At 55.6% G+C, this 23005-nt stretch overlaps 1 protein-coding gene across 3 annotated transcripts in view; it reads right to left on the bottom strand.

Moving 5' to 3' along the window:
• EYA2 (EYA transcriptional coactivator and phosphatase 2) overlaps positions 1–23005 on the bottom strand; it is a 208932-nt gene that overhangs the window by 63792 nt on the left and 122135 nt on the right. For all 3 annotated transcript variants that reach the window (XM_062204297.1, XM_062204298.1, XM_062204296.1), the window contains exons 6-7: positions 10438–10505; positions 8309–8486 (exon numbers count right to left, since the gene is read on the bottom strand). In XM_062204297.1, the coding sequence (XP_062060281.1) occupies positions 8309–8486; positions 10438–10505 (246 nt within the window). The remainder of the gene's footprint in view (positions 1–8308; positions 8487–10437; positions 10506–23005) is intronic.

The raw sequence follows: 23005 nt of genomic DNA, 5'->3' as shown, positions 1-23005 counted from the left end.
CTCGGGCAACTGTCAATCAGCCCCAACCGAGCAGAGCAGCCTGTCCGGGCCACAGGCCCTCTGGCAGCACCGAAGCTGGGCCGTGACTGGTAAGGCCCTAGGTTTGCACTCATGGCTTCTTCCCAGACTTTGTCATCTGCTGAGTTATCCAGGGAACGCGGGCTCATGTGCCCCGCAAATCTGTGGCAACATCCGGGGCAGTCCTTGCTACCAGAGAGGGCCAGGGTTATAAACCGGTGTGGAACCTTGGAGGGCTGCCCACCGCGCTTGCTTTTCAGCGGCTTGATTTAGCTCCCACGTGCACCCCGCGGACTCCGTCTCACCGTCCGTGATCGCCAGTTCTTGGGTCATCAAGGGGAAATGCCTTTGTGTAAGAACACTTGGCAATGGCCTCGTTTTTGTCTATTCTGGAAGGGCCATTTCCCGCCAAAGCCCAGGGGACTCAACTCTTGTTTATTTAATATTTATAAAACTCCTTAGCAGATTCAGGCTGTAATGAGACAAGACGTGACTGGGCTGCCAGGCTGGCTGGGCGCTCTCCAGCTCCCCAGCGTTTGCCGAGGTTCCCAGACACGGAACTCGCAGAGACTTTCTTCTGGAGAAACGATTTCTGCTGGGTCCACCAGTGCCGCAGAGCGACGTAAACACGGTTTATCTCGATTCACTTGGTCACTGAAGGCCACTCGGGCTGAGAAAAATACTTGTTGCCCCTGTGAACACCCAGGCAAACATGAAAAATAGAGAGAAATGCAAGTTACCTAACAGATGTCTAAAATAAGGCTGTGAGAAGCCAAGGAAGCAGGGATTCAGAAAACCAACCAAGGGCTGGTGCCGTGGCGTAGCCGGTAAAGCCACCGCCTGCAGTGCCGGCATCCCATATGGGTGCCAGTTCAAGCCCCGGTTGCTCCACTTCCAATCCAGCTTTCTGCTATGGCCTGGGAAAGCAGTAGAAGATGGCCCAAGTCCTTGGGCCCCTGCACCCACATGGGAGACACAGAAGCAGCTCCTGGCTCCTGGCTTCGGAACGGCACAGCTCCAGCTGATGTGGCCATCTGGAGAGTGAACCAACTGATGGAAGACCTCTCTCTCTCTGCCTCTCCTTCTCTCTCTGGGTAACTCCGGCTTTCAAGTAATGAAAATAAATCCTTAAAAAAAAAAAAAAACCCAAAACAACCAACCAACCAACCACAGGCAGCCCTTTACCCAACTTCACACATTTTTGAGAAATGAAATTCAAGTTCAAGGTCACAGATAGAGGCTCATGGGACTCAGTGATTTCTGGAAACACTTTTTGGAGTCCTTTTACGCTTGCTTCTCCTCCCTTTTAATGGGTTTACTTATTTCACAGCTTTATTGAGGTGTAATCGACATAGATCACACGGGTTTACTGGGCCCGGTTTCAGTTTTGACACACGCGTGTTCTATGAAACCCGGATCACGGTCAACGTCATGGACAAATCCCACGACTGCAAGAGTTTCTTGGGATCCTTTCCTCCCGTTTCCCTCCCAGGCGCCCGGATCAGCTCCCCTTGTCGCAGACCAGCGTGCGTTTCCTGGAGCTCCGCATGGCTTCTTCTGGTCAGTGTGATGCTCTGAGGTTCGGTCCTTTGCAGGGCTGAGAGCTGCTCTTCCGAGGGCACAGACCACCAGCCCCTGGGCGGCTCTTCCGAGGGCACAGACCACCAGCCCCTGGGCGGCTCTTCCGAGGGCACAGACCACCAGCCCCTGGGCGGCTCTTCCGAGGGCACAGACCACCAGCCCCTGGGCGGCTCTCTGAGTTGACTGCAGATACAGATGGCGCCGCCAGGAGCGTTTGCACACCAGTCTTGCCGTGGACGTAAATTCTCCTTTTCAATGTGTGTGACCGCTGAGTCACACGGGAAGCCACCTTTTGGGAAATGGCTGGATCGCTCTTCCAAGTGGTTGACCTGTCTCACAGCGCTGCCTCCAGCTGCTCCACCTCTGTGCCTCCCCGGGGGATGGCCAGGCTTTGTCATTCAAGCCATTCTAGAAGATATGCGGTGGTGGCTCGCTGTGGGTTTAACCTCCATTTCTCTAATGGGAATGCAGTCTAGAGCTCCGGCATTTCACTCATGTGCTATTTTGCCACCCCGATACCTTCCTTGCTGAATCCCTGCTCAGACATTTTGCTTATTTCTTTATTGAGTTGGCCATTTTCTTATTACTGGTTTAAAAACATGATTATTTATTTATTTTCATCTACTTTAAAAGGAGGGGGGAGAGAGACAGACAGACACAGATAGATAGAGATCTTCTATCCTCTGGTTCACTTTCCAAATGCCCAGGGCTGGGCCAGGCTGAAGCTAGGAACCCAGAACTCCATCTGGGTCTCCCATGAAGGTAGCAGGGCCGCAGGTCCCTGAGCCCCACTGCTGCCTCCCAGGACTCGTCTGCAGGGGGCTGGGGCAGAAGCAGAGCAGATCCGTGAGCGGTCTCCTGCGGTATCAGCTCCTGAGTGTGTCCTCGTCACTTGCGGCACTCGCCTGGCTCTCCCGGGCTGCACACTGATGACCAGATGGTGACAGGGTGTTGTGGGGACACAAACATTGTGCCCGTGACACGTCCTCTTCTTCCACCTTCCACTCCGTGTTTGGAGTTTTTGGAACAGATGATGGTCAATTTTTTTTCACATTTATTGAGACAATCTTTCCGCTAGTTTGCTAGTATGAATACTTATAATTGATTTTCAAATATTAAACCTTGCAGTTCTGGTATAAATGCCACTTGGTCATGACATACAAAAGCAGTATCCTTTTAAAGTATAATTTGGACTTGATTTGCTAATATTTTGCTTAGACATTGACGATCTGTAGTTTCTTGCAGTTTTTGCCTGGTTTTGGCATGAACTTAATTCTGGTCTCACAGAATCAGTTGGAAAGTTTGCCTTCCTCCCTAATTTTATTTTCAAAACAAACTTCATGCACTTAAAAGGTACAGAGAGAGAGACTGCCCACCTGCTGGTTCACTCCCCAAATGCCCTCAACAATCAGGGCTGGGCCAGGCCAAAGCCAGGAACCCGGAACTCAACCCAGGTCCCCCACATGGGTGGTGGGGACCCGGGTACTTGGGTCACCTGCTGCCTCTCAGGGTGTGAGCTGGCAGGAAGCTGGGGTCTGAAGTGGAGCTGGGACCCAAGTCCAGGTGTTCTGATTCAGGATGCAGGCAACCCCAAGCCAATGGCCACTCTGCTCTTCAATGAGTTTGTGTAGAACTTGTATTTCTTACTCAAATGTTCGGTAAATTGATCACTGAAGTCACCTGGCATGGCATTTTCTTTGAGAAGATTTTTAATAACAACAAAATCAATTTGTGGAAGACATGGAGGCCCCTTAGGTTACCTATCTCTTCTCCATGAGGGACAGTAGTACTTCACCTACAAGGAATCCGTCTCTTCTGTGTTGTTCAGTCTTCCTTAGGGAGTTCACCAGAGGGTGCTATCACTGTGCAGGAGGTCCGCGGGGGGCGCTATCACCGTGCAGGAGGTCCATAGAGGGCGCTGTCACCCTCCAGGAGGCGCGGGGGCACTATCACCATGCAGGAGGTCCATAGAGGGCGCTGTCACCCTCCAGGAGGCGCGGGGGCACTATCACCCTACAGGAGGTCCATAGAGGGCGCTATCACCCTGTAGGAGGTCCGCGGGGGGCGCTATCACCCTTGTGAGATCCCAGCACTGTCACCTCCCTCACTGTTGTTCATTTGCATCTTCTTTTCTTCCCCACCCACCAGCGGGTCTAGAATTTCATCAACTTTATTGATCTATTTCAAGAACCAGCTTCTGGTTTCACTGATGTTTTTGCTATTATTTTTCTGTTTTCAGAATTTATTGATTGCCATTCTGATCTTAATTATTTCCCTTCTGCTTACTTTGGGCTTAATTCGCCTTTCTTTTTCTAGTTTGTTGAAGGTGGAAGATGGGGTCTTTGCTTTGTAACCTTTCTCCTTTCCCCACACAGGCATTTAGGGCCATAAATCTCCCTGCAAGTACGGCTTTAATGGCATTCCATAAATTTTGATACGTTATGTTTTTATTTTCATTCAGTTCAAAGTACTTTTTAATTTCCCTTTGATTTTGTCTTTGACCCATGGGTTATTTAGAAGTGTGTTATTTAGCTTCCTAATAGTGGAGAAACTTCCAGAAATCTTTCTTTCATACTGATGTAGTTCTACTGCTGTCAGGAACACCCGGTGAATGCCCTGACTCCTTTCAGACGCACGAAGCCTGTTTTGTGGCCCTGAACTTGAGTCTGTCCTGGCAAATGTCTGAGGTGCCCTTGGAAAGCAAGGGCAGCTGCTGCTGTTGGGGGGGGGGGGGGCGTCCGCTGCTGTGGGGGGGGGCGTCCACTGCTATGGGGGGGGCGTCCGCTGCTGTGGTGGGGGGTCCTTAGGTTGATACAGTCTTTCCCTGTCACTTCAGAACCCCAGTTTTCCTTTCCAGAGAACATGACTATGGATAGTTGCTTTTGCATCCTTCTAGTGGGTATTGTCCTATACTTACTGAAACCTTAGAAAAACCCAGGCTCACATTGCGCACAAGTTTTCTGCTTGCTGGGTTTCCTCACCCACCACAATAGCTCAACAAGAAATCCATGTTAGCTCAGATATATCACCCTTCCTCGCTTTTTAAAAAAAGTTAATTTTTGAGAGAGACAAATGGACAAAGAGGAAAAAGAGAGACAGAGAAAGAGACAGACAGATAAAAGAAGAGAGAGAGAGAGAGAGAGAGGGAGAGACAGATAAAGAGAGACAAAGAGAGAAAGAGGGAGGGAGAGAGGGAGGGAGGGAGAGAGAGAGAGATGCTTCCATCCTCCTGTTCACCCCCCGATATGCCCTCAATGGCCAGCAGGGAGCCAGGACTCCATCTGGGTCTCCCACAGGGGTGGCAGGAACCCAGCCACTTGAGTATCAGCATTGCCTCCCAGGATCTGCCTCAGCAGGAAGCCGGAGTCAGGAGCCAGAACTGGGGTCAAATCTGGGTCCTCTGACATGGGATGTGGCCATGGAACCCACCAGGCTAAACACCTGTGCCATGACTTCCTCTAACGCTGCACAGCATGCCAGTGGCTGCTGTGAATGGCGTTCCAGTCTTCTGCCGTGATGATGCCACAGTAAGTACTCTTTCTACTCAAGTGTCTATTCCTACGTGGGAGTTCAGATAAAACCTTAGAAGCAGAATGGTTGGGTTGAAGGACACACACACTGTAACTGTGCTGGATGTTGCCACACTGCACACAAAGAGCTTCAAGTCTCTTCTTGAGAGAATAAAACATTCTTCTACTGACGGAGGGAGGCGATCTAAGAAGTTAAAAAAAGGCTTCAGCTTCTTCTTGGATGATTTGTGTCATACTTAAAAATGTAAGAAGTCCTTCATCAATCACTGCGATTTGTTTTCCCTTTTGAGTAGAGCCAGGGGTTCAGGCTTTGCCCTGGTCAGCAGGCGCGGCTGCGGGCACTCACAGAAGTATCCCTGCACCTGCCGCGTGCGCAGGGCCTGGGGGCTTGGCAGCGCAGTGCGGACAGCATCAAGATGGCATCTCCAGGCGGTGCAGATGGTGAGTGGTGCTGGGTCAGAAACACACAAACCCTGAGCTCTGTGGTTTGGAGTCAGCTCTCAAGGCAGCCTGGGTAATTTCAGAAGTGGAGCTTTTAAGGGAAACATTACAAGAGTGCACGTGTGTGTGCCCAGGCATCTTGCACACACACATGTACACACACGCGTGTACCCACGTGCACACCTTCAGGCCCTGTATAACTGACGTCAGGGAATAGAGGCCAGGGTCCTACGTCATCAGGTTTTACGGAGCTTGTTAGGCACACAGTAAAGACCATCTCAGTACTTACTGTTGGACCTTAGACCGAGGGATGGATGAAGAACAGAGGGAAGCAATAAAGCAAAATTCCAAAGAGACACAAGGAGCCTTGACCTTCCCGCCTGCCCCAGGTTCCTGAGAAGCGCACCTGTGATAACTCAGTGGCCTCTCCTTCAAGATTTCCTGCTAATATTTCTGCCCTGCCCTAACTTCTCATCAGTCTTGGTTTCACTCATTTGCTGAAATTCGTTCGGAGAGGCCACATTTGGAATAGCACGAGAGGCCGAGAGAAGTTTGTTAAACTTCCTGTCTGACAGAGAGAGCCATTTGGAAGCTGTTGAATGGGTACTGTGTATCCACTCCACATTCTCGGAGGAGGTCACATGACCCAAATCGATGCTCAGCCCAAGAGAAACCAACTCACGCCGACTGCTGGAGCATGCGAGAGCTAACATCAAGAGTACACCAAGAACCCAGGCAGGAGAGGTAGGTCTTGCCTGTTCCTTTTTCAGCCATCAACCAACTGATATTTACTGACGGATGTCCACGCACCAGCGCGCCCGCTGAGCTTCCACAGCATCAGCAGAATCAGAGAAGACGGCAAATTAGCAAAACTCAATTTCACGTGGACACTTTAACCGCCGCTGTGTTATTCGGCGGGATAAGTCCAAACCCCATCCTAACAGAGGGACCACGTGCGAGGTGGCAGATTTGGGAACGCACGTGGGGAAGCTACAGGCTGCGGAGCAGGTGGTACAGGGAGGCAGCCTCGACTTCTGGGCTCACCAAGGGTCTAGGAACACGACCATGCGCTGCTCACAGTTTGGGTGGGATTCACGCTGGGCTGTGCACATTGGCCGTCCCTGCTCACCCAGTGTCTCCTCTGCCTCCTGGTGACAGGGCTCTGGGTTGCACTGTGGAGCCGTCGCTGCCTCACTCTGAGTGCCCATGGTTTGGGTGAGGCCCGACTCCGGTCCCAGCTGCTGCCACGGGCCCCTGACCCAATGGGAGTTTTACCTGGGACTTCTGCAGGAACTGCTAAGGAAGAGAATTCTCTCTGCTGGGGTAGCTTAGCAGGCAGGACTAACTCCTGAGCAGCTGGCAAACCCAAGAAGCACAGACCCAGAGAGAGAAGACAGAGTCCCAATGTTATCATCCCAACCCCTGGCCTAAAAATCTACCACACACCCTTTTTTTTCTCGCTTAGTTTGTGTAGATTTCCCATTTTTTTTTCTTTTTTACAGGCAGAGTTAGACAGTGAGAGAGAGAGAGACAGAGAGAAAGGTCTTCCTTCCGTTGGTGCACCCCCCAAAATGGCCACTACGGCCGGCGCACTGTGCCAATCCGAAGCGAGGAGCCAGGTGCTTCTCCTGGTCTCCCATGCAGATGCAGGGGCCTAAGCACTTGGGCCATCCTCCACTGCCTTCCTGGGCCACAGCAGAGAGCTGGACTGGAAGAGTAGCAATCAGGACTAGAACCGGCACCCCAACCGGACTAGAACCCAGAGTGCCGGCACCGTAGGCGGAGGATTAGCCTAGTGAGCCGCGGCGCTGGCTGATTTCCCATCTTGTGAAGCCAAGGCCAGAGTCCCAGGTAATGTAAGAGTTTTCTAACACTGTTTTGCCATTAGAAGTAAACGTGCTCAGGACTTCTTTAAGGATTCTGTAACTCTCAAGGCCCCCGAGTCACTCTGTCCGAGCCCCTCTTAGAGAGAACCAGCCCTCGACAGCTTCTGGCCCTCCGTTCTCAAGTGCATGTCAGAGAACACATTCCCAGGAGTGGCAGAGCCACCGTTTACGGAGCACCCTAGGCCTGGGTCCAGATCCCAGCCCCGCCAATCACCAGCAAGATACTGATTCGATTTTCACTGGAGATCTGGAAGAAGGGAGGGGTAGCATGAGGCCTTCTGCTGTGAGGATTCCAGCCTTCCTGATCTAGTGATGACTTGATGATGATCTGCAAAGATCAAGTTTACACCGCACTGTAATTTCCCAAGCGAGGCAGTATCAGGAAAACAGTAGGTGCTTCACGCACGCTGGGTGAGTAACTACGTAGATGAGCAGTGAGTGAGGGCCGTGTGCACGTGCTTGGTGCACCACGGTGGGCGGAGACAGCGGGTTCCTCTTCTTTTGGGACACAGGGCTCACAACCCCAGCATCACCTGGGTCAGGTGGGTAATGAGCAGGTGCTGTGGATTCCAGCTGTGGAACCAGGTGTGTCCCTTCTCAGCGGGTCAGACACACTTAGCTCCCACCACCTGCTGTCCCTTGGGGATGTGGCTAGAGAGGCCAGGGATGAGAGTTTTTAGGTAAAATTTTCTGACTGTCAAACACAGTCGCAGTTACACACACACACACACACACACGTCTGAGCCCATGGGTAGCCAGTTCATCACACTTAGAATCTGTGTCCCAACCCCTCCTTCATGTCCAAGCTGGGCCCACGGCCATGGGTGACCAGGAAACAGTGATTGTACGCACCCGCGAGGGACTCGGAGCTCTGGCTGGCGACGCTGTGAGACGCCTCCTGGAGGACGTAGCTGGACGAGGAGAGGGGCGAGGGGCAGATGCTGCTGGCCGGGACGTAGGGAGGGTTGTAGGACGAGCTGTAATACTGGGAGTACTGGCTCTGAGGGAAGCCCGGGTAGGAAGGGTAGTCCTGGGGACGAAGAACAAGCCCGGCCGTGAGCGCCCCCGTTGGCCGCGGCCCCCCGTGCCCACCTCTCCTCCGGTGGAACACAAACTCCGGAGGGCAGGCACCGTCTCTGCTTCCGTCTTTCCAGGAGCAGAGCCCGAGACAAGGATTTGGGTGCAGGTCAGGAGGCGGTGAGAAGCGAGGCAGGGAAGGGCGGAAGGGCAGCGGCTGGAGCAGAGGAGGCTGGAGCTGAATCCCACCGGGGACGGCTGGGACGGTGGAAAAGGCCCATCTCAGAACTGCTGCAGCCAAGGGCCAAGGGCGCCGGGGTTTCTACACCAGAACCCAGGGCCAAGGCAGCCGGGGTGTTTCTCCACCACGCTCCAGGCTTTCAGAGCAGCCCCCAGCGGGTTTTCATTCGCTAGCACTTCCTGCCTGTCCTACGCTCTGGTTCCAAAGAAAACTCCAGGCCCGGGGATGGAGATACCGCAGCTGGAGGTCAGCAGGTGACCCTGAGGGGCAGGGTGTGGCCCTGACAGCCTCTGTCCTGGCCCCTGCTGTGTCCCAGCCCCTGGACCAGTGCCTGGTACAGATGGTGGCTAAATTAACGAGCCAATGAATGGATGAGAACCACGCCCACATATCCCCGGCGGAGGGGTTCATGGTGGACAGAGGTGCAAACACAGCACCTGCACAGCATGAGGACCCACGGAGTCCAGAAAGTTCCATGAGGGGTCATGGAGGTCAAATCAACAGATGCCAATCATCTTTGCCCAAGCTTTGCCCTTCCACAGGGACACTGCCTCACTCTTCCCGCACTGGTGAGGACCTCCCAGCATGCTTCGCTCCCTGGGCCCCACCCCGCTCAGCTGACAGCGCTGCCTGGGAGTCTGTGTTTTTGTAAGTTCTGAGGGTGGAGCAGGCAAAGACCTTACAAAGGTCTGATTTACACATATTTTGTCCATGTTTATAATACACTGGAAATGAACAAATGGGTGAACAAGTTTTCATATTTTCCAAGTTTTAAATTATTTACATTCTTCAGCACACTGAAGAAAATACTATGCATTCCTGACATTTAATAGTGTTAAATACTCCTAAAACTCATCTGAGTAGCTTTCTAAAAAATACTTATTTGAAAGGCAGAGTTATGGAGACACATGGTGGGGGAGAATCATCTTTCATCTGCTAGTTCACCCCCCCCCCAAAGGCCCCAACAGCCAGGGTGGGGCCAGGCCAAAGCCAGTGGCCAGGAGCTTCATCTAGGTCTCCCACGTGGGTGGCAGGAGGCCCTCAGGCCATCCTCTGCTGCTTTCCCAGGTGCATTAACAGGGAGCTGGCTTGGAAGTGGAGTAGCCGGGACTTGAACTGGTGCCTGTATGAGCTGCCAGCGTCACAGTGGTGACTTAATCTGCTACACGGCTAGCTTGAAAGCATGTTCACCCTTTGTTCCAAAATCATTTTAGGCTTGCAGGAAAGGTGCACAGATCAAGAGGTTCATTCTTAACTCAATCTCTAGTGAGACCAAGAGAATCCAAACAGTGGCCAGCACTCATTTCTACGGGGTCGACTTTGTTCAAGGTAGCGAGCATTGATCATGCCCCTGCTGTGTGCTGGGCTCCGTGCCGGGCAGCAGAGGTCAGCAGGACGCCCCCACGGCTCTCCTGGAAGTCATGATCTGGTGAGGGCTGGTTCATCTGCACTCAACAGGCAATGGGTTGAGCTGGGCTCAGCGCAGGACTGAGTATCGACTGCCCCCATCTCGGACATTTAACAATGCCAGTGTCTCTGCCTGCAGACTGGCTCTCTCCAGCGGCTGTTCGCAGTCCGGCCCCCGGAGACTCTGCCCACGGAGAACAAGGGGCTGGGTCTCTGGGGGGTGGATCGTGCACGGCCCTGGGCTCGCAGGGTGTCCTACTTTAAGGGAGCCACCGAAGGGAAGGGCTGGGAAGGCGGTTGCAGGGGCCGTGTCTACCTGGTGCACACTCCCGAATCCGGCCGCGTTGGGCAGTCCATTTGCACCTTGATAGATGCCCGCCGTGCCTGCGGAAAGAGGAACAGGGGTGCAGGTGAGGTGACAATCAGAGCGGGTCCCAGAGGACAAGGACGCGGTGACAATGGGGTCCCTGGGGTCTCCCAGGCTGGGACTGAACCCCTGGCTTTGGCCACCAAATCTCTCGCATCCATTTCCTCTATAAATGAGGAAAAGAAATAACATCTTCTTTGAAGGAAATGTGATATAAAACAAACAAAAGGGTACACACAATACAGATTCTGGTCCCTGAACACTACGTTTTTAAGCAAATTCTATGCTTTTGAAACATTTTGGTAACATACACATGACAAGAAGTTGTCATCTTTACCATTCACCGTGTACAGCATTGAGTGTGTTCACACTGTGGGGCAACCATTGCCTCCATCCGCCCCAGAACCACCTGCACCTTGGGAGACTGGGACACACTGATTCCTCGCTCCTCCCTGTGCCCAGCCCTGGCAGCTGCCGTTCCAGCTCCCAACCCGTCAGTGGAGCGACTCGGCCCGCGTCTCTCAGGGACTGGCTCCTCTCACGTTAGCACAGCATCCTCACGGCTCACCCGTGCCGGGGCAGGTGTCAGAATTCCTTCCCTTTTTAAGGCCAAGTAATACCATTCCATTACATGAATGGACTTCATTCACTCCATGCTCTACGGACACGAGGGTGGTTTCTACCTGTTGGCTCTTGTGAATAAAGTGGCTAGGAACGTGGGCACACACCTCTCTCTGGGACCTGCTTTAGGTTCTTTGGGGGCGCACCCGGGACTGCAACTGCTGGGTCCTACGGTGGTTGAGTTTCTGGCACTTTCCAGAGGGTGGCCCAGCTCGCATTCCTACCAACCGTGTGCGAGGGTTTCGATTCCCCCGCATCCCTGTCAACGATTACTTTATTATTATTTTGCATTTACAGTAGGCCCCCAATGGGTGTGGTGGCAACGGGGCTTTGAGCAAATGAATGGACTGTACTGCTCTGAGCTGCAGTCGACCTGGCTATGACGTGGGGTGGGGGTGGGGGAAGCTCCTGGCACTACCAGCAGATGCTGCTTGGTGAACGACTCCCTAGGCGAATGGCGTCACTGAAGACAGAGTGGGCAAAGAGGGCCTTACTGCTGCCTCCCAGAGCAGACATTAGCAGGAAGCTGGCTGGGAAGCAGAGGCACCCCAGAGGAGATGCGGGCACCCCAAGCAGTGGCATAGCCATTGTACCTCAATGCTGGCCCTGCTGCTTCTTTAAAAAAATGATTATTTATTTGAAAGGCAGAGTTATAGAGAAGGAGAGGCAGGGGCAGAGAGAGAGAGAAGTCTTCCATCTGCTGGTTCATGCCCCAAATGGCTGCAACGGCCAGAGCTGGGCCAGGCCGAAGCCAGGAGCTTCATCCAGGTCTCCCTTGTGGGTGCAGGGGCCCAAGCACTTGGGCCATCTTCTTCTCCTTTCCCAGGCATGTTAGCAGGGAGTGGGATCGGAAGTGGAGCAGCCGGGATTTGAACTGGTGTTCACATATGCTGGCACCACAGACTGTGGCTTAACCCCCTGCACTACAGCGCTGCCTGCCCCCCACTTCAACAACTCTCAGAGTAAGTTACTGTGTACTTATCGCCAGGACCCAGTAGGGCAGTTCTATCCTCCAGTGTTTTTCTGTGCTCATTGGCTTCGATCCCCACTCCTATCTCCAGCTACAAGCAGCCGCTGGTCTGTTGCCCACGCTGCAGGAGCCTCTCCAGAAATGCCCCTCAGCTGGGCCCCTCCAGTCGGGCTCGCATGCGTCTGGCAGCTTCCCCTTGGCACGACTCGGCAGTGTCTGCTCGCTGTCGCCGCCCGGCGCTTCGTGGTGTGGCCGTGCAGCGTGCCGTCTGTGGCTATCACGGAAAACGCAGCTAGGACCACTCGCCTGCCAGTGCTTGTGCGTGTGTGCCCGTTTTCACCTCTCCTGGGGAGATCCCCAGCAGCGGAATTGGGGAGCTGTGTGGCAGTGGGAGTTGAACCTCTTCAGGAACGGCCAAACTGTTTTTCCCATTTCCACTTCTACACGCAAACTGTACGAGTCCCAGCATCTCCAGCACGTGGCTCCTTGGGTCTTCGGATTACAGCCATTCTGTCCGTGTTAGTGGTTAACTCATCATGGGTTAAGTAGTGTTTCCCGAATCACCAATGGTACCGGGTATGCTTCATGTGCTCACTGGCCATTCATAAGCGCAATCTGAATCTTTCACCCTTTTTTAAAAAGTTAGGTTTGTCTTCTTGCTGGTTTACGCCCCAAATGGACGCCACGGCTGGAGCTGGGCCGATCCGAAACCAGGAGCCAGGAGTTTCTTCCAGGTCTCCTACGTGGGTACAGGGGCCCACGGACTCAGGCCATCTCCCACTGCTTTCCCAGGCCATAGCAGAGAGCTGGAATGGAAGTGGAGCCAGGACTCGAACCAGCGCCCATATGGGATGCCGGCACCACAGGCTACCTGCTGCGCCACAGTGCCGGCCCCTCTTCATGGTGTCTTGAAGAGCAAACGCTTGTAAGTCCTCAATTCTTTCTTTTATGCATCTTGGCTTTTGTTATCCAACCTAAAGATTCTTTCTGTGTTTTCATCTAGAAATTGTATAGCATCAGTGCTTATACTAGGTCCTATGATCCAATTTAGGTTAATCTTTGTGCATGGCTGAGGAACGGGTTTAAATAACTCTCTGTGTACACAGTTGCTTCAGCTCCACCATAAAACGTCTACTCTCTCTCCCGCAGAATCGCCTGTCCCCTCTGCCAAAAGGCAATTGGCCGTGATGTTAGCGTTCGTTTCTGGGCTCTCTGCTGCTTCGCTCATTTATCAGTCCGTCCCGGCTCCACCCTGTCTTGCTTTCCAAAGCTTTACCCTCAGTTTTGAAATCAGGTAGTGTAAGTTCTCCAACTCTGTTCTTTTGCAAGCAAGTTTTGGATTCCACTTGCTTTGCATTTCCATACCAATTTTAGAACAGGCTTGCCAGTTTCTACTAAAAGCAGCTGGGATTCTGATAGCGATTGGACTCAGTCCGTCTAGTTGTCCTTTTCTAAGAGGAGGGCAGAGAGGACAGTTGGGGCTCGATGCCGCAGGACCAGAGACCTGAGCAGTGCTTTGTGTTCTGGGCGCGAGCACGGTCAGCTGCCAGACGTCTTGAAGCGGGGAATGATGCCACCGGATGCCTGTTTGCAAACAGTCACACGAGCTGCTGGGCAAAAAGCACTCGGATGCCCAGAGACTCACGTCAGAGCCGAGGCACCAGAGCCCAGGCTGTTTTTACGGAGTGGCTGGAACGAGCACACGGACTCCGGGGACTCTCCAGCTGGGGGTGTGGCAGGACCACGGTCACCTTCAAGCAGGTTTGAGATGACGGATCTGCTGGACCACAGCGCCTCACTCTTTGCTTCAGAATCTCCCAAGGGGCTTCAAAATAACAGCGTGAAGACTCCGCCCACACAGAGTCTGAATCCAGTTCATCTGGGGTGGGGCCCAGGCATCAGTATCAACACAACACAACGCAGCTCTGAGAACTGAGAGCCAACAGATGATGCCAGCGCCTTGATTGTGCAAACGCAGAGACTGTGCAATGGGGGAAGGCACACGGTGCCGGTGCTGAGCCAGGGATGCTCGGACGCAGATGGGAACTCGGGCCTGACTCCCGCTGCCGGCTTGGTTTCCCTGGAGGACACGATTTCTCTACCCGGAAGTGAGTTCACGTAAGCATTCAGCCATTCAGCCAATGGAGGCTACTCTGGAATTCACGAATCAAGCACTCTGTACGTCATCTCGCTTCATCCTCACACCAGCCTTGAAAGGAAGCTACAATCAACACTCCCACTTGTCAGACAGAAAAACTGAGGCTCAGGAAGGTAACCCGCCCCAGGTTAAAGAGGTGCTAGGCTGTGGAGCTAGGAGTCCTTCTTTGATTAGATCATACGCAAAGGGCCAGGATATGGGCGAAGCAGTTTGCACAACAGCAGATTTCTCATCAGGCACCATGGAGACCAGCAGGAAGCAGCCCATTTTCCCAAGGCTTAAAGAAAAGGACCCGCAAATTGGAATTCCATATCCGGGGATGACGTCACTCAGGAACGGAGGCAAAACCAAGACATTCTCAAATGCAAACGGAGTAAGAGAACTTGCTGGGGAGTTCTGCTCTAACAGATGGGTACGGGAGGTGCTTGGAACAGAGAGGTCACGATTAAAAAGAATCCTGAAACATCCGGAAGGAAGGAGTGAGGAGGGAGAGAGCAAAAGATGGGCAGGTGGATTTCATTGGTTTCTGCTGGCAAATTGGAGAAGTTACTTTCCCAAGTGCGTTTCTTAATTAGGTAAAATATTTACTTGGTTCCAAAGTCAAGGCTACCTGATACACTGTATCCATATCCTGGAGGAGGGGGGGTAGCAGAGAAGGCAGCTGCTTTCCCAGGGACCCTGGGGACACAGGAAGGGTCCTGCACTGCTGACCGGGGCAGGAACGGGGCTGCCATCGTTCACTTCCAGACCCACCCCAAGCCTCGTAATGCGGACCGGGGAAGGGAGGCTTCCTGGAGGAAGTGATGTCTAAACCAACCTCCGAAGGAGGAACAGGAGCCACCTGGTGAAGGGAGCAAGACACAGGACCACGGCCACCACCCCTAGGTGCTCTCTCCCGCTGTCCATCACGCGACGGCTTGTCTAAGGGACAGGACCACAGCCACCACCCCTAGGTGCTCTCTCCCACTGTCCATCACGCGACGGCTTGTCTAAGGGACAGGACCACGGCCACCACCCCTAGGTGCTCTCTCCCACTGTCCATCACGCGACGGCTTGTCTAAGGGACAGGACCACGGCCACAAGCGGCCACACTCTCCTGCTTTCCATCACAGCTGAAGGCCAGAAACCAGAGTCTGTCCACACCAGTTTGGGGTGCTGGGGTCCCACACTGTCCTCAGCACCTGCCCTGACGCGTCCGCCATTCTGTTGCACTCCCGGTCATCGGGCGGGCCCTGGTTGCCATGACAATCCACTTTGCTGACATCCAGTGAGCCATCTGCATCTGGAAGACTCCTGGGTGCAGCTGCTCCCCTTCTCTCTGGAGTCAGCCCCCTGGATGATGGCTTAGGGCTGGCGTGGGGGCGAGGAGGCAGCAGAGGGGCCTCCTGCTCTTCATTTGGAGACCCACGGATATCTGAGGGACCAAGAGCTGAACAAGCCAGGGTGTGCAGGCGGCCACAAGGCCCCACAGGGAGAAACCCGTCCTGGGAAGGGGGAGCCTGGGAACAGGGTGCCCATGACCCCAGAAGTCTCATGCTCCCTGGAGGGTTTTTACAAACAGACCTGCCTTGGTGCTGCCAAGTTAGACACCAGCCTCCTGCCTCCCCTGTGGTGGGTGTGGTGCCCAGCGAAGGCTTGGGAGGGAAAAACGAGACGAGGAAAATGTGTTTATTTAAAGTGATGGTGGCAGGTCCCGCTAGGAGTCCCCCCACCCCACCCCATTAACGGAATCCCTGTGCCTCAGTCGGGCACATGGCTGATGGGAGACACGCCACCTTGCCAGCCTGCCTCACGACTGGGTGTGGCACGTGGAGAGGCCCAGTAAATTAATGGCTGCCATTTCCTGTTGTGCCCCGAGAGGCCGGGGGTGGGTCCTCTCTTTCCCAAGGAACGGGGCCATCTCGGGTCATGGGGCTGAGCGACAGATACAAGGAGCCTGGACTTCAGACTCACTGCAGACTCGGCCAACCACATCCGTGTGCACGCTCAGGCAAGACACAAGTCCCCTTCTCTCATGCTCAAAGCACTGCATCTGGAGTCTCTGGCAGCAGAGAGCTGCTACCTTTCCTGGGTAGCAATCCATCTTCCACCCATCCATCGCTCTGTCCACACACCCTTCCATGTACACACACAACACACCCGTCCATCCTCTGTCCACCCACCCTTCCGTGTACGCACACAACGCACCCATCCATCCTCTGTCCACCCACCCTTCCGTGTACACACACAACACACCCATCCATCCTCTGTCCACGCACCCTTCCGTGTACACACACAACGCACCCATCCATCCTCTGTCCACCCACCCTTCCGTGTACACACACAACACACCCGTCCATCCTCTGTCCACGCACCCTTCCGTGTACACACACAACACACCCGTCCATCCTCTGTCCACGCACCCTTCCGTGTACCCACACAACGCACCCATCCATCCTCTGTCCACGCACCCTTCCGTGTACACACACAACGCACCCATCCATCCTCTGTCCACCCACCCTTCCGTGTACACACAACACACACCCGTCCATCCTCTGTCCACCCACCCTTCCGTGTACACACACAACGCACCCATCCATCCTCTGTCCACCCACCCTTCCGTGTACACACACAACGCACCCATCCATCCTCTGTCCACGCACCCTTCCGTGTACGCACACAACGCACCCATCCATCCTCTGTCCACCCACCCTTCCGTGTACACACACAACGCACCCATCCATCCTCTGTCCACCCACCCTTCCGTGTACCCACACAACGCACCCATCCATCCTCTGTCCACCCACCCTTCCGTGTACGCACACAACGCACCCATCCATCCTCTGTCCACCCACCCTTCCGTGTACGCACACAACGCACCCATCCATCCTCTGTCCACCCACTCTTCCGTGTACGCACACAACGCACCCATCCATCCTCTGTCCACGCACCCTTCCGTGTACGCACACAACGCACCCATCCATCCTCTGTCCACGCACCCTTCCGTGTACGCACACAACGCACCCATCCATCCTCTGTCCACCCACCCTTCCGTGTACCCACACAACGCACCCATCCATCCTCTGTCCACCCACCCTTCCGTGTACGCACACAACGCACCCATCCATCCTCTGTCCACCCACCCTTCCGTGTACGCACACAACGCACCCATCCATCCTCTGTCCACCCACCCTTCCGTGTACGCACACAACGCACCCTCGTCCATCCTCTGTCCACGCACCCTTCCGTGTACGGACACAACACACACTCGTCCATCCTCTGTCCACCCACCCTTCCGTGTACACACAACACACACCCGTCCATCCTCTGTCCACCCACCCTTCCGTGTACACACACAACGCACCCATCCATCCTCTGTCCACCCACCCTTCCGTGTACACACACAACGCACCCATCCATCCTCTGTCCACCCACCCTTCCGTGTACACACACAACGCACCCATCCATCCTCTGTCCACCCACCCTTCCGTGTACGCACACAACGCACCCATCCATCCTCTGTCCACCCACCCTTCCGTGTACGCACACAACGCACCCATCCATCCTCTGTCCACCCACTCTTCCGTGTACGCACACAACGCACCCATCCATCCTCTGTCCACGCACCCTTCCGTGTACGCACACAACGCACCCATCCATCCTCTGTCCACGCACCCTTCCGTGTACGCACACAACGCACCCATCCATCCTCTGTCCACCCACCCTTCCGTGTACCCACACAACGCACCCATCCATCCTCTGTCCACCCACCCTTCCGTGTATGCACACAACGCACCCATCCATCCTCTGTCCACCCACCCTTCCGTGTACGCACACAACGCACCCATCCATCCTCTGTCCACCCACCCTTCCGTGTACGCACACAACGCACCCTCGTCCATCCTCTGTCCACGCACCCTTCCGTGTACGGACACAACACACACTCGTCCATCCTCTGTCCACCCACCCTTCCGTGTACACACACAACACACCCGTCCATCCTCTGTCCACGCACCCTTCCGTGTACACACACAACGCACCCATCCATCCTCTGTCCACCCACCCTTCCATGTACACACACAACACACCCGTCCATCCTCTGTCCACGCACCCTTCCGTGTACGCACACAACGCACCCATCCTCCATGCACCTTCCATCCCTGCATGCATGCGTCCATCCACTGAACAATCCGCTTCCTAGCGATGCACCGAATGTTACCACGTGTCAGACAGTGTTCTAGACACGGGTGAGCAAGGGCTTGAGGCCGGCATTCAGGGAGCAGCCACTAATATCAATGAGCAGCTGCTGACGGAGTGAGGGGGCCGCAGCCAGCCCGAGAGGCAGCTATGGCTGGCCCGGCACTACCGAGGTGCGGGCTGCAGACAGGTGCCCGCCCACACGCTACCGACTGCCAGCCTGCGAGGAAATTAACATGGAAGCAAGAGCCAGTGTGTAGTCAAAGGCCCTGAGCACAGTGAGTATGGGAAGCACTGGTGACAGGCGTGGAGTGGCCTCAGTGCCGAGTGAGCGAAGAGTCTCCCCTCGCGCTGGACGCCACACCCAGGTGCCACAGTGGCGAGCTTGCTGTGGCTGTCCTCCGTCCAAGGCACAGACTTGTGCCGTTCACAGGCACGTGGGACGGTTCCGAGGCTGAGCTGCCCCTTCGCACCCACCAGCTTGGAGAGCAAGTGTCAGTGAGGACGGGGAGGAGCCGAAACGCCGATCCATCGCAGTGGGAAGGGAAGATGACATGGAAGACGGCTTGGCGGTCCCTCATGGCTCACACCAAGAATTACCGAACGGCCCGCAAGGCGCACCCCTGGGTCTGTGTCCCCAAGCACTGAAAACAGGCACATAACAAAGGTGCGCACAGCAGCCTAAAGGAGGAACCAGCCCAGGTGTCCACTGGGGGATGAACGAATGAGCAAAATGCAGTCCACGCACGCAGGGAACGGCACTCAGCCACAGGAAGGGAACAGCAGGGCCCCGGGCCACGCGGTGGTGCGCCTCGGAGACACTCAGCACGGAACACGTCGGATGTGTGAATGATCCCATTTCTACAAAATCCCGGAACAGGAAAACCCAGAGAGACAAAAGCAGATGGGTGTTGCCAGGGGCTGGGGGAAGGTATGGGATTTCCGCTGGGCTGGGGGTGGTGACAGCAGAACAACGAGACTGTGCCAAATGCCACCGAGCTGCGCCCTCGGATGGTTACCGGTCACCGTACCATCATGGGATCACCACCTCAGTCACAGAGGAAAACACAACTGCTGCTCCCACCACATCCCAGGAGCACCCCTGCGGCCTGTCTCCCCAGTCACGGCGCATGAAGGAAAGGTCTGGAAAGGCCCCCCCTGGCCGTGCCCCACCCTGGCACCCAAGAGGAGAGACTTTCCCTGAGAATCAAAGGATCCCTTCAGCCGCACCCCAAGTGCTGGGCACAAGTCATGCCGAGACTCCCCGGCACCGCCCTGTGTTTCTTTTCTTTCCTGTTTTTTGGTCACGCCCGGCTTCATCCCAGGCAGGCGGGTGAGACACCCTGCAGGGGGTCCCACAGCCCAGCTCCTGTGCTGCAGAGACCCCTCCCCGGGCTGCCTAACAGCTCTCGCGCGTGGGCGCTGCTCGTAACACACCTGAGATTTGGAATCGTCCCTAATGTTGTCAGTCCACTAGATCTGTCTCAGGAGAGGGCCGTGCCCCCAGGGGACCCGCCGTGTGTGAGCTGGGAGTGAACACAGGTCCACGGCACCCACACGGGTGCATGACACTGCGCCTTCCTGCTCTCCCAGCACCTGGAGAAAATGACATGAAAGGGCTGGGCCACCCGGGACTCCAGGGTGAACTCCCCGCGAACTCGGCCCCAGCTGTGCAGTCACAGTGGCCTGTTAAATTCCAGATCCGATTTTCCATGGTGGATAAGACAATTAAGAATCATACCGGGGAGGGGCCGGCGCCATGGCGTAGCGGTAAAGCTGCGGCCTGCAGTGCCGGCATCTCTTATGGGCGCCAGTTCATGTCCGGCTGGTCCACTTCCGATCCAGCTCTCTGCTAACGGCCTGGTAGGGCAGCGGAGGATGGCTCAAGTTCTTGGGCCCCTGCCCCTGTGTGGGAGACCTGGAAGAAGCTCCTGGCTCCTGACTTTGGCCTGGCCCAGAGCTGGCCATTGAGATCATGTGGGGAGTGAACCAGTGGATAGAAGATCTCGCTGTCTTTGCCTCTAACTATGACTTTCATAGTCATAGTTACACACACAAAGGGGGGGGGGGGGAGGGAGGGAGAGGGAGAGAGAGAGAGGTCTTCCATCTGCTAGTTCACGGTTCACTCCCCAGATGTCCGCAATAGCCAGAGCTGCGCTGATCCGAAGCCAGGAGCCAGGAGCTTCTTCCAGGTCTCCCACATGGGTGCAGGGACCCAGGACTGGGACCATCCTCTACTGCTTTCCCAGGCCACAGCAGAGAGCTGGATCGGAAGTGGGGCAGTCGGGTCTTGATCCAGCACCCACATGGGATGCAGGGGTTTCAGGGCAGGGCAGTAACCCACTGCACCATAGTGCTGGCCCCTCAAAATAAATAAATCTTAAAAAAAATCACATTGCGGTGGGCAGATGGGGTGGTGTTTAAGACACCACTTGGGAGGCTTGTGTCCCACGAAGGGTAGCCCGGGTCAGAGGCCTGGTGTGCTCTCCACTCCTGCTTCCTGTTAAATGCACATCCCGGGAGGCACCAAGTGATGGCTTGAGGAGCTGGGTCCCTGTCACTGTCACGGAGACCCGGATGGTGAGGACCGAGCTGGTCCTGGCTCTGGCATGGCTCAGTCGTGGCTGTTCTCGGCGTTTGGGGAGAGAACTGGCAGACAGGAGCTCTCTGTCTCCGGGCCCGCCAATAAAATCAATCAAGTATCAATATATGAATACACTGAGTGGAGAGACACATGTGTGCCTTCTAGAAATTTCTCTGGATTCTGGAGATTTCTCAGCTTCTCGTCCAAGGAAGGGCTCCCGTGGTAGCCTGAGGCGGCCAGTGATGTCACCCTTCCCACCCCCAGCAGCCCGTCCTCACCGCGGGTCCCGAGTGAGAGGGGGCCAGGCAGCCCGGGGCCAGGGGAGGCAGCGAAGCTTTGAGATGCTGGCAGGGGCCTCCTCCCCACCGACAATTCCACCCTGGATCCTGGCCCCTGCGCCAGGCTGGGAGCAGCTTGGCTGAAGAAACCAGAGAGTAGTTCCAGCGCTTGTCCCTCCATACAGGCCTCAGGGGCTGGAGGACTTTCCCAGGCCGGGGCGGCCCACTTAGAGAGGGACACACACACACACACACACATAGGGAGGGAGGGGGAGGGAGAGAGAATGTTCTATCGACTGGTTCACTCTCTGGATGGCTGCAATGGCCAGGGCTGGGTGGGGCCAAACCAAGAGTTTCTTCCAGGTCTCTCACGTGGGTGGAGGGGCCAAACACTTGGGCACCTTCTGCTGCTTTCCCAGGTGCGTTGGCAGGGAGCTGGATTGGAGCAGAGCAGCCAGGACCTGACCTGGTGCTGCGATCTGGGAAGCCAGCATTGCAGGCAGTGACTTGACCTCTGTGTTCTTGGATCAAACGTGCCCCCGAGTTTTCGGGGCAGGCGTCCATGTCTATAACTCTCTGTGCGGGCTGAGGTTGTCCAGACCCAATGTCCCTGAGGCCTGGGTGAGAGCTCTGGCTGGCTGCCGGACCACAGACCCTGGCCCCCACAGCCCGCCCCTCCCAGGAGGTGGCACACTCCCGCCTCTTAAAGGGACTACCCTGAGATCCCAGTTGTGGGCTTGCATCTCTGGTTACGGGGCCTGCTGCCCCTGTGTTACCCTGTGTGTAAGGAGAGGCTGTCAGTCACCACAGTCCCTGCCTCCCTTTCCTGGCCACGCCCCCTTTTTAGCTCACCCCAAAGCCTCAGAATTGGCTCCCTTGGCGGGTTAGCAGCTGGACAATCAGGAAGCCGTTACAGCAGCCTCACTTACTGAGCACCTACTATCTTCCCCCCGGCCGACCCCCGTTCACGCGCTACCCCGGGTCCTCCCCGCCCATCTGCTAGGAAGAAGGGCCTTCTGGGAAGCGCTGAGCTGGGTTCAAGGCCAGGTCAGCCTGCCTCTGCGGCCTGGGCGCTCAGCCAACGTGCCGGCTGCCTTCCAAGCACCTGTGGGATACGTCGCAGGCCGCTGCCCGCAGTCCTTGGGGCTAACCCGCGACCTCACGGTCACCCTCGCACTTGAGTGCCATCTGTGGCAGCACAGGGCGTTCGCCCCAGGGCAATTCGAGGGCCACGCGGCCCCTTCTCGATGTGACTTGCTCCGGACCCCATTTCCAGTCCCTTTCCCCAGAGCAAAGGGACCGGCTGTACTGGGTGCACGGGGCCCTCCCCCTGGCAGGTGTGCCCCACCCCAATCAAACCTCCCTGAGGCCGGGCTGAGAGCCAAATGGCTGACAGGCCCGGCCCACACGGGACAGAGGTCTGGAAGTGTGACGGACGGGGAGGGAGGCGGCGGTGACACAAGATGTCATCGCGGCGGTGAAGCCGCAGGTGGCGGTGACAGGCGAGCTGGCTGCAAAGCCACTCCGGCACCCTCTGTGCAGGCTCAGGATGGCGCGGCTCCACTTCTGGTTCCTTTACCAGAACACGAAGCCAGGACTACTGCATCTGGCAAGCGCCGGCCCCACCCTCTGTGCCCGCCCCACCCCATGCGCCCACCCCTTATGTGCCCGCCCCTGTGTGCCCACCCATGTGCCGGCCCCACTCATGTGCCCGCCCCTGTGTGCCCACC

Source organism: Lepus europaeus, chromosome 10, assembly GCF_033115175.1.
Source record: "Lepus europaeus isolate LE1 chromosome 10, mLepTim1.pri, whole genome shotgun sequence".
Taxonomy (NCBI): Eukaryota; Metazoa; Chordata; class Mammalia; order Lagomorpha; family Leporidae; genus Lepus; species Lepus europaeus.
The sequence above is the reverse complement of the archived record's forward strand: the minus strand, read 5'-3'. Positions and strand labels throughout refer to the sequence as shown.